Raw genomic sequence first — 9,880 nt, forward strand, 5'->3', positions numbered from 1 at the left:
GTGCGCATGCGTTTCTGAGCGTTTCTGAGCATTTCTTATATCCTAAACCTTTTATTCATACTTTTTTATGTTTTACCCAAACAGTTCTATTCTTGGAACGGCTGGCATGCTTGATAAATAAACCAGTTGTGCTGCCTTAAGTGAGATTTTAAAAGAGCAGAAAAAATGAGGAACTAGGGAATTTTTATTTTCCTTCTAGGATTTCTAGATCCCAAGATAAATATTTTTAAAAATACAGTTAAATCTCATTTACTGACGTCACAGCATACGCTTACGCTCTCGTAAGCGATGACGTCACATCAACTGTCCCGAGTAAGCTTCCTTGCAGGCAACAAATAAATGTGTTTGTGCGCATGCGTTTCTGAGCATTTCTTATATCCTAAATTAACCTTTTATTCATACTTTTTTATGTTTTACCCAAACAGTTCTATTCTTGGAACGGCTGGCTTTCTCCTATCCTGTCTTCCTTCTCTCTTCGATTTCGGGACGATAAGACCTCTTACAGTTTCCTCTATCAAACATCTTTTTTTAGAAAAAGCAACAGTTCTATTTGAGCGACTCACTTGTTCCAGTGGGTTTTGGAATTCCTGTACAGGGCAGGGAACATGATGGGAACTATAACAGTGGCGTTATCTGTGATGAGGTTCATGAAGTATTCGTTATTCCAGTAGTACAGAGCCCGCTCTGCAACCTGAGGGAGAGGGAACACAAAACCTTAGAGGGTTATTCACAATCAAAATTCACAAAAGATCTAATCGGATGGGAGTGGCATAGGGCTTAAAGAGCCGATGGCCCTATTTTTTTTGGCATTGGTATAATGGCCTTTGGATGGCCCTACTTATACTGCCAATAATAAGGGGGCGATTGCCCCATTTTGGTCTTTAGGGGCCCTAAAGTTCACCTAACCTCTAGTTAAGCAGAGGGTTCCGTTTACCTCGGTGGTGTAGTGGTCAAGGCGCTCGCCTGGTAAACAGGAGGGCGTGGGTTCAAAAGGGGGCACGGTTAGCCCAGTAGTAACGCGCTCGCTTGTCATTTAGAAGGTCCCACATTCGATGACCACCATCGACAAAAAAAAAAAAAATTGTACTGGTTTCCGATTCCAAATATTTCGACGAGGGGTACATTCTGGTGTTCTCGTGTTGACCCAGCACCTAAATGGGAAATATTGTGTCTATTATCGTCCATCTGATGAGCGAAATACTACGGGATGGGCATGCTACGACACAGACCACACGAGTCTAATAGCAGGTGTTTCATTGCTTACCTGGAAATGCGAGCTAGAATAATACAATAAATAATCGTTTGAAGGTATTTTAAGACAATACTCAATTGGAAAAAGGGCCTCTACGAACGCCCCAACGGCCTTAATTCAATTCAATTTCAATTCAATTTTATTTTATTGTGATTGTTACAACATTATACACAATTTACAATTTTACAATATTACATCGCCTTATCGAGCCCGAAATCCTGTGAGACAGAACACCAGACATTTAGGTGCGAAACATGTTTGCCAAAGTTCACCAAAAACCCGACAAACCATTCGGCAATTATGGTGGAACAACAGACGAACTAAGACTAAAAGAGGCACTGCAAGCAAAGAGCATAATAGGTAACGCTTTTAGTTATAAACTCTCGGCTCCACTCTGTTTTTGGCGGAAAATCAATGACAATGTTGGAAAATCAATGTTTATTCAAACAAGGTGCGTGAAGTTAGCACCACAACTTTTGCTGCGAATTTGTACCAAAGCCCATCATTTAGTACCCATTTTGTTCCATCAAACCCACTTTGTCCCATAATTTGTACCAGCACCATTACATCACAATTCATGTTTTTAGTTTTCCTGGTTTGAATTTCCCACTTAGAAGAATAGATACAGTAAAACGGGGTGAATAGGAACAGTGGGGTGAATAGAAACGAAACTTTAGGTTAAGGTTCGAAAATTATTTATTTTTCCAACTAAAATTCTAAGAGATGTAATGTGGGCAAAAAAAAAAAACGCTTCCAAATTATAAGACTTCAAATTTTAGCAGGAAAATTGAAGAAAAAAAAATCTTCAAACCTTAACATGAAGTTTCGTTTCTATTCACCCCGTTTTTACATACATTATACTATGGTACAAGAACATCTGTCGTAATAAGCAAAGTGTGTTGTTTCTTCCCAGGTAAACTCAATTAAGATAATTTTATTTTAATACTGGTTGTTGAAAAAAGTAGAAGATATGACAATCTAGAGAACGGATTTCATTACTCCATTTCACTCCTGAAATAGCACAGTTACCTACCTCTCAAGTAGAATTTTTAAATTTTATGACAGTAATACTATAATAGACTGTTGAGTACAAAGTACAAGGTAGGTATGTAAGCACTGGGCGAGAATAATGCCACAAGCGTTCACTACCACCCAACTCCTATAGAAACCACTGATATCTGGTAGGTACATACCTAAGGAAAAACTCGTACACTAGTTGAAGATGAGGCCAGGCCGCCTCCAATGTGGGTTCGTCTTCCTCCGGATCGAATTCGGCTCCATTCGGGTTACTGGAGGGGGGGAGTGTCCGAAACAGGTTCACAGCAAACTAAGGGAACACAACAAAACACGACAAATAAGATATAAGTTGATATTTTTTTCCCAAGTTCACTGAACTATTACTGGTAATGAAGGTGATAGGAGCCAGCCTAGTTAGCTTAGTTGGTAGTGCGTCTGCCTTGTAAGCGCTAGGCCGCGGGTTCGATTCCCGCCCGGGGAACACAATTTTTAAAGGTCAGTTTTTAAAGCCAAAATACGTTGTTGTTATTTTTTTATTATTAGTTTCATCTAAAGTTCACTGAACTATGTACCTACTGTTATTGCAGGGTGATAAGGGTCTAAGGACACTGAAAAGCTAGTCAATACTCTGCCTTCCTGTAGCACTCATGAAATGTTTTATTATTATTTTTTATGCGGGCAGGAAGCATGTTTTAAAATCATTGTTGGAAATTGGAAAGTTTACATTAACCCAAACTGTTTAATAAGGTTCAAATTGCAAATGTTGAAAACCCCTTCTGTAACAAGGGACCTTTTGTGCACTTTAAAATAAATAATGTCTATTTTTTTAGATTTAGACTAATCCAATGTTTCCCATAAAAAAGTCAGATTAAGATAGGGTCTTTGTATGTACATATATGGAAAATAAATCCTGCATTTTACCTGCACCAAGATAAAAACAATGGATTTTATAGATAAAGTTGTTCCTTCATGAATATTTTCTCCCTCTCTTCCCAATTTCACTGTTCTCTCTCTCTCCTCTCTCTCTCTCTCTTTCTCTCTCTCTCTCTCTTTCTCTCTCTCTTTCTCTCTCTCTCTCCTCTCTCTCTCTTTCTCTCTCTCTCTCTCTCTTTCTCTCTCTCTCTCTCTCATGCGTCTTTTTTAATTAAAAACTTTTTCCAAGCATTTAGGTCGATTATAAAACAAGACATTAACGAGGGGAGGGTAACCATGACACGAGAGTGTGGAAGGGAGACGGACAGAGAAAGGAAGGAAGAGAGAGAGAGAGAGCGAGAGAGAGAGAGAGAGAGAGAGAGAGAGAGAGAGAGAGGGGGGGAGAGGGGGGGGGAGAGAGAGAGAGGGAGGTGCGTGATTCGTAGAATTTCTGGCTAAAAAAAAAATGGAACAATCCGGAGCAACACTTTGAGGAGAAAGAACTTGTGCTCGTCCTTCAGCGGGAGCGCGAACCCGTTGATAATGCTGAAATGAGGAAGCAAAGAAACAATGATTAGTATGATTACTACCCACGTATTCCAAGGTGTTTTCGTAGATTCGTAGTAGCTTAACCCATCCTTTAGGGCTGTTCGCCCCTACACCTAAGCCTCGGAGTGGGCTTTTTGACCCGTTGATGATGCTGAAATGAGGAAGCAAAGTAAAAATGATCACCATTGAGTAATGAGGAGCGCGGTAGCGCTGCGCCCCGCCAAGTCAAGAAAGTTTAACAGTAGTATTACTATTATTTATTATTGATTAATAGTAGGAATTTTAATTGTGTTAATTAAGCACAAAACTGCTCGTCACAAATGTTGTTCCCCCCTCTATACACTACGCTAAATTTTCTGACTTGACTTGAACTCGACCCACAAACCTCCAGAGTCTACCGTGCTAACCACTACACCACTGAGGTTGGTTTACTGATCAACCTCCGTAGCTGAGTGGGTATTACACTAGGCTTGCACGCCGGAGGTTCTATTTCCGCCCGGGTTGAAGTTTTATCGGCTCTGTGCTTAGATTTCGGGGTACACTCAGGCTAATGAGGACAGTTGGATTAATTAAATAAATATGGAAAAGTGGCGACATTTTCGACTTACCTGCCCAGAATTTCAAGAAGTTCCGCTATACCATTGTGATGTTCTGTTTCATAGATAAACCTGAAACCACAGAACACATCCATGATGAGTAAAATAGAATATAGTATAGTAGAATAGAATATAGTAGAACATGTTTTAGCTTGGAAGATAGCGCGTCTGCCTCATAAGCACCAGGTCGCGGGTTCGATTCCTGCCCGGAGCGAACTTTATCCTAAGCAGATAAGGTTCGTTCTCGGAACGGCTGGCTTTCTCCTATCCTGTACGCACTCTCAGCAGTTACATTACAGTATTCTGTCTATCAAACCTTTAAAAAAGCAGATATTTCCCCATTACGAGTGTTTTGGGAGTATTGCATTGGACACTAGTGGGACCGTAGGTGCTATTTCATCTGACGTTTTAGGTTTACTTCTAGCTTACCTGTAGAAGATGTTGTTGATTTGTTTCCTAATGTAGGCGCGAAGACCTAGGAACTTCCCGTATATCCGATGCAATGTGGTCTTGAGCCAATAATAAGGGGGCACGGTTAGCCCAGTAGTAACGCGCTTGCTTGTCATGTAGAAGGTCCCACATTCGATGTCCACCATCGACAAAAAAATGTACTGGTTTCCGATTGCAAATATTTCGACGAGGGGTACATTCTGGTCTTCTCGTGTTGACCCAGCACCTAAATGGGAAGTATTGTGTCTAGTATCGTCTATCTGTATACTGCCAATAATAAGGGGGCAGGGTTAGCCCAGTAGTAACGCGCTCGCTTGTCATGTAGAAGGTCCCACATTCGGTGTCCAGCATCGACAAAAAAAATTGTACTGGTTTCCGATTCCAAATATTTCGACGAGGGGTACATTCTGGTCTTCTCGTGTTGACCCAGCACCTAAATGGGAAGTATTGTGTCTAGTATCGTCTATCTGATGGAGCGAAATACTACGGGATGGGCATGCTACGACGCAGACCACACGAGTCTAATAGCAGGTGTTTCATTGCTTACCTGGAAATGCGAGCTAGATACACACTTGGCTATTTGATGAAACAGGGGGACCATGACTTTCTGAAACTCAGCTGGTTCTATCACGTCCAGGATTTCTTCTAGTTCATTCAGAAACATCACCTGCGAGGGGAGAGGAAAAGCAACTATTAGACACATTTATAACAAATGGAGCAGTTGCAAGTGGGTAAAAATTATAAATAAATGGTCGATTTCTATGTAAAAAGATGGGAAAAATCCAAATCTGAGGTCAAAACTCCGAAAAAAATAACTCGAAAGGTCGAAAATTCAATTTTCATTTTCCGTTCTAATGAAAGAGTTCAAATATGTGTGACGTCAGACTTTACGCAGTTGTTTTTTTCGAAAAATCCAAATCTGAGGTCAAAACTCCGAAAAAATAACTCGAAAGGTCGAAAATTCAATTTTTATTTTCCGTTCTAATGAAAGAGTTCAAATATGTGTGACGTCAGACTTTACGCAGTTGTTTTTTTCTTCCCTTCGTCAGGATAAGCCTTCACATCTCTTCAATTAATCTTCTGGTTCTATACACAACACCCCCCGCCGGGAATCGAATAATTAATTAAAATATAAAATGGAATAATTAATTAAAATAAAAATATAAAATGGACCAATTGAGTAGCTACTTGATTTAAGTAGCTACTTAATTGTCCTCACGAGGCTGAGTGCACTCCGAACTCCAAACACAGAGCCGAAAAAAACTTCGACCCCGCCGGGAATCGAACCCGGGACTTCCGGCGTGCAAGCCTGGTGTGATAGAGCTTTCTTCCTTACCTTTGCCTCTCTTCCCGATATTTCTGTGAACACTCGTCGAACAGCTTTTGATTCATCTCCATAAATAACTTCAGCGCATTGTAAATCAGGCCATGTATCGTTCTGAGAACAATAGAACAAATCGACTATCTATAAATATGCTTGATATGAGTAAGATCTTAGTTGTTATAGTTTCCTCTATCAAACATCTAACAGTTGACAGAGGATAAAAAAAGTAGTAGGTAGTTACTTCCCCAATGATACGAGTTTTTGGGAGTATTGCATTGGACACTAGTGGCCCCTAGGTGACTTTTCATCTGAGGTTTTCAGTTTGGTTCTAGCATACCTGTAGAAGATGTTGTTGATTTGTTTCCTAATGTAGGCGCGAAGACCTAGGAACTTCCCGTATATCCGATGCAATGTGGTCTTGAGGAAGTCTCTCTCCCGCGGATCTTCAGAGTCAAACAGGTCCAGGAGTTGCAGGACAAACTTCTGATCGATGTACTTCTTGGCGATGTTCGGCTGGAAATCCGGTGACTCGAGAAACCTACAAACATGAGAGGAGAATAAGTAGGTCATCTATGTGCTACAAACTACAAAGTATTACATATTAAGAAATCAGTCTCATTCTGGCAGTATAAAAAGGGTACATTTTTTAATTGTCTTCTTCTTCTTCTTCTTCACCTTTTGCCGTGTTTAGACGGGGTCGGCGTTTTTCGTCAGCCTCTCAATCAACCCTACGGTGATCGCTATTGGTATCCTTTCGACAATATCCTTTCAGAGATTTTCGATTGGACATGACCTAATATAACGGCCCTTGACTTTTGGTAGCGTTTTTTTGTGTTCAGCCTCTATTACAGCCATAAGAGAACCTATACACACGATAGTCGTCCTCAATTCAAACAAGGAAGGGACAAGATAATTACTCTGACTTTTGGCACACGATCCTGCACGAAGCAAACTACAACTCTTGCGCTTGGAACTTGGAACGAAAGTTTGAAAAAGTTTTGATGGTCAGATGCCAACTGCTCCATATGTGTGTCACACAAGGAGTTCTATAAAAAGGGGGTACTGGCCAATGAAGAAGGCAAGGAAACGGCTTGAGAATGTCATTTTATTACTTTTCCTACATGACTATTAAATATTAGCTGATATTATGGCAAGAAAAACTAGGGCAAATCGTTAAACTGCAAACGTGCAAATATCTAGGGCTATAAATATGTTTTAGGCCTGGAAACAAACCTAAATGGGATACCTGGATAAACGGAACCCTCTGCATAACATAGTGATGTTCGATCTCGAGTAAAAGATCGATCTTTTGAATCGATTCGAATCGAAAGGATAAAAATCGATCCATCAGATCGATCTCACTTAAAGAATCGATCTCAAGAAAATCGATTTTCGATCTTTCACGCACTTGTGTTTTGTGACTTTTGTGTGAAAAACTCAAAAACATGAAAAAGACACAACAGACAAAATGCACATAGTAATTGCCCCATTTTGGTCTTTAGGGGCCCTAAAGTTCACTTAACCTCTAGTTAAGCAGAGGGTTCCGTTTACCTCGGTGGTGTAGTGGTCAAGGCGCTCGCCTGGTAAACAGGAGGGCGTGGGTTCAAAAAAACGAAATGCGAGTTTTGAATATTCGCGCGCTCACAATGCTCATATTAAAAAATGCATCTATCTTCAGATGGGAACGTGTTCGGTAGGAAATTCGATTTTTTGGCGGGGGATTTTTTTTTATTGGATTTTTTTTATCCCTCTTAAATAAAAAAAAAAAGATCGAAAACTCGATCTCTCTTCAAATTTCGATTAATCGATCTCGATTCAAGGGCAAAAGATCGATTCAAAAACCGATCGATTTTTTGCAAAAAAAATCGATCTTCGATTAAATCGGAGATCGATCCCCATCTCTACATAACAAGCAAGCGCGTTAGCACAGTGCTAACCGTGCCCTCTATCATTACGATTTTGGCCCTTTAAGGATTTTTTTTTTTTGCACATAGTAATTGCCCCATTTTGGTCTTTAGGGGCCCTAAAGTTCACCTAAACTCCTCTAGTTAAGTTCCTATAGAAACCACTGATATCTGGTAGGTACATACCTAAGGAAAAACTCGTACACTAGTTGAAGATGAGGTCAGGCCGCCTCCAATGTTGTTAAACTCTTGGACTACGCTATTTGATTGACTGAAAATTTTGCAATGCTGTGATATCCCCAAAGTTGTGAAAAACCTCTCTGTTTTACCACAAATAATTTATTCAAGTTCCTATGGAAATGGAAACCGCTGAATACCTGATATAGTGATATACATACCTAAGGAAAAACTCGTACACTAGTTGAAGATGAGGCCAGGCCGCCTCCAATGTTGGTTCGTCTTCCTCCGGATCGAATTCGGCTCCATTCGGGTTACTGGAGGGGGGGAGTGTCCGAAACAGGTTCACAGCAAACTGAGGGAACACAACAAAACACGACAAATAAGATATAAGTTGATATTTTTTCCCCAAGTTCACTGAACTATTACTGGTATTGAAGGTGATAGGAGCCAGCCTAGTTAGCTTAGTTGGTAGTGCGTCTGCCTTATAAGCGCTAGGCCGCGGGTTCGATTCCCGCCCGGGGTAGAACAGAGGTAGGAAGGTGGTGAAAGGATGAGAAAAGAAGAATAGGAAGGAGGAGAAGGAGGAGGAGGACGAGGACGTAGAAGAGGAGAGGAATGGTGGAGGAGGAAGTGGAAAAGAGATGGCGAAAGGAATTAAAAGGAGAAGAAAGAGTGGATAAAGAAGAGACAGGAGAGGTCCTTAGAATTATTGGATAAGAAGAGAAGGAGAAAGGAGAAGAGGGAGAGAAAAAGGAGAATGAGGAGAGAGTAAAAAGGACGAGTAAGCGAAAGGCGGAGGAGGAAGTGTAACAGAGATGGGGGAAAGAAGGAAAATAGGAGATTGGAAGAAATTCGAAGACAAAGGGGAAGAAAGAGTGGATAAGGAAGCGACAGGTCCTTAGAATTAATGGATGGGAGGAGAAGGAGAAAGGAGAAGAGGGAGAGAAAAAGGAGAAGGAGGAGGACTTAGAAGAGGAACTGGGAAAGATATGGGTAAAGAAGGAAAATAGGAGAAGAATGGAAGAAATTCGAAGACAAAGGGGAAGAAAGAGTGGATAAGGAAGCGACAGGTCCTTAGAATTAATGGATGGGAGGAGAAGGAGGAGGGTGAAGAGAAAGAGAAAAACGAGGAGGAGGAGGAGCAAGAAGTGCAACAAAGATAGGAAGGTGGTGGAAGGATGAGGAAAGAAGAAGAAGGATAGGAAGGGAAAAGATACACGGGAAGGGGAAGACAGAGGGAATGAGGAAGAGTCAGGTCCTTAGAAAAAGTGGTCAAGAGGAAGAGAGGAAATATGGTTAATTTAAAGCTCTTAAAATCGAAGAGAAAAGGAGAACAGAATGGGAGAAATCTAGCCGTTCCGAGAACGGACCTTACTGTTTAGGATATAGTTCAACTCGGGCGGGAATCAAACCCGCGACCGAGCGTTAGCCAAGCTAACTAGGCTGGCAAAAAAAGGCTTTGACGTAAGTAAAATTCCAAGAAAAATAATTGCCTTAGGAAGGGAAACATTTCAAGCCAAAAGGGGTCGAAGTAAATCTCTCGCCCTGAGAGATGCGCCATCTTTAAATCTTATTACACTCCACAAATTCCGAGAAGAAAAATAAATCCCTTCGAAAGAGAAAAAAAAAATAACACAACGGACGGGAATTCCACCGTTGGTCCAGGAATAAAAAGGAAGAGCCGGGATTTTTTTTT

General features: G+C 40.9%; 1 protein-coding gene across 1 annotated transcript in view; it reads right to left on the reverse strand.

Annotated features, from left to right (window-relative positions):
• Positions 1–9,880, reverse strand: part of LOC103505385 (serine/threonine-protein phosphatase 2A 56 kDa regulatory subunit delta isoform-like) — a 55,746-nt gene that overhangs the window by 3,316 nt on the left and 42,550 nt on the right. Inside the window, exons 6-12 of the mRNA XM_026820557.1 lie at positions 8,403–8,536; positions 6,438–6,638; positions 4,339–4,398; positions 3,655–3,727; positions 2,446–2,579; positions 1,265–1,277; positions 563–691 (exon numbers count right to left, since the gene is read on the reverse strand). Of these exons, the coding sequence (XP_026676358.1) occupies positions 563–691; positions 1,265–1,277; positions 2,446–2,579; positions 3,655–3,727; positions 4,339–4,398; positions 6,438–6,638; positions 8,403–8,536 (744 nt within the window). The remainder of the gene's footprint in view (positions 1–562; positions 692–1,264; positions 1,278–2,445; positions 2,580–3,654; positions 3,728–4,338; positions 4,399–6,437; positions 6,639–8,402; positions 8,537–9,880) is intronic.

This window comes from Diaphorina citri, unplaced genomic scaffold, assembly GCF_000475195.1.
Source record: "Diaphorina citri unplaced genomic scaffold, Diaci psyllid genome assembly version 1.1 scaffold9, whole genome shotgun sequence".
Taxonomy (NCBI): Eukaryota; Metazoa; Arthropoda; class Insecta; order Hemiptera; family Psyllidae; genus Diaphorina; species Diaphorina citri.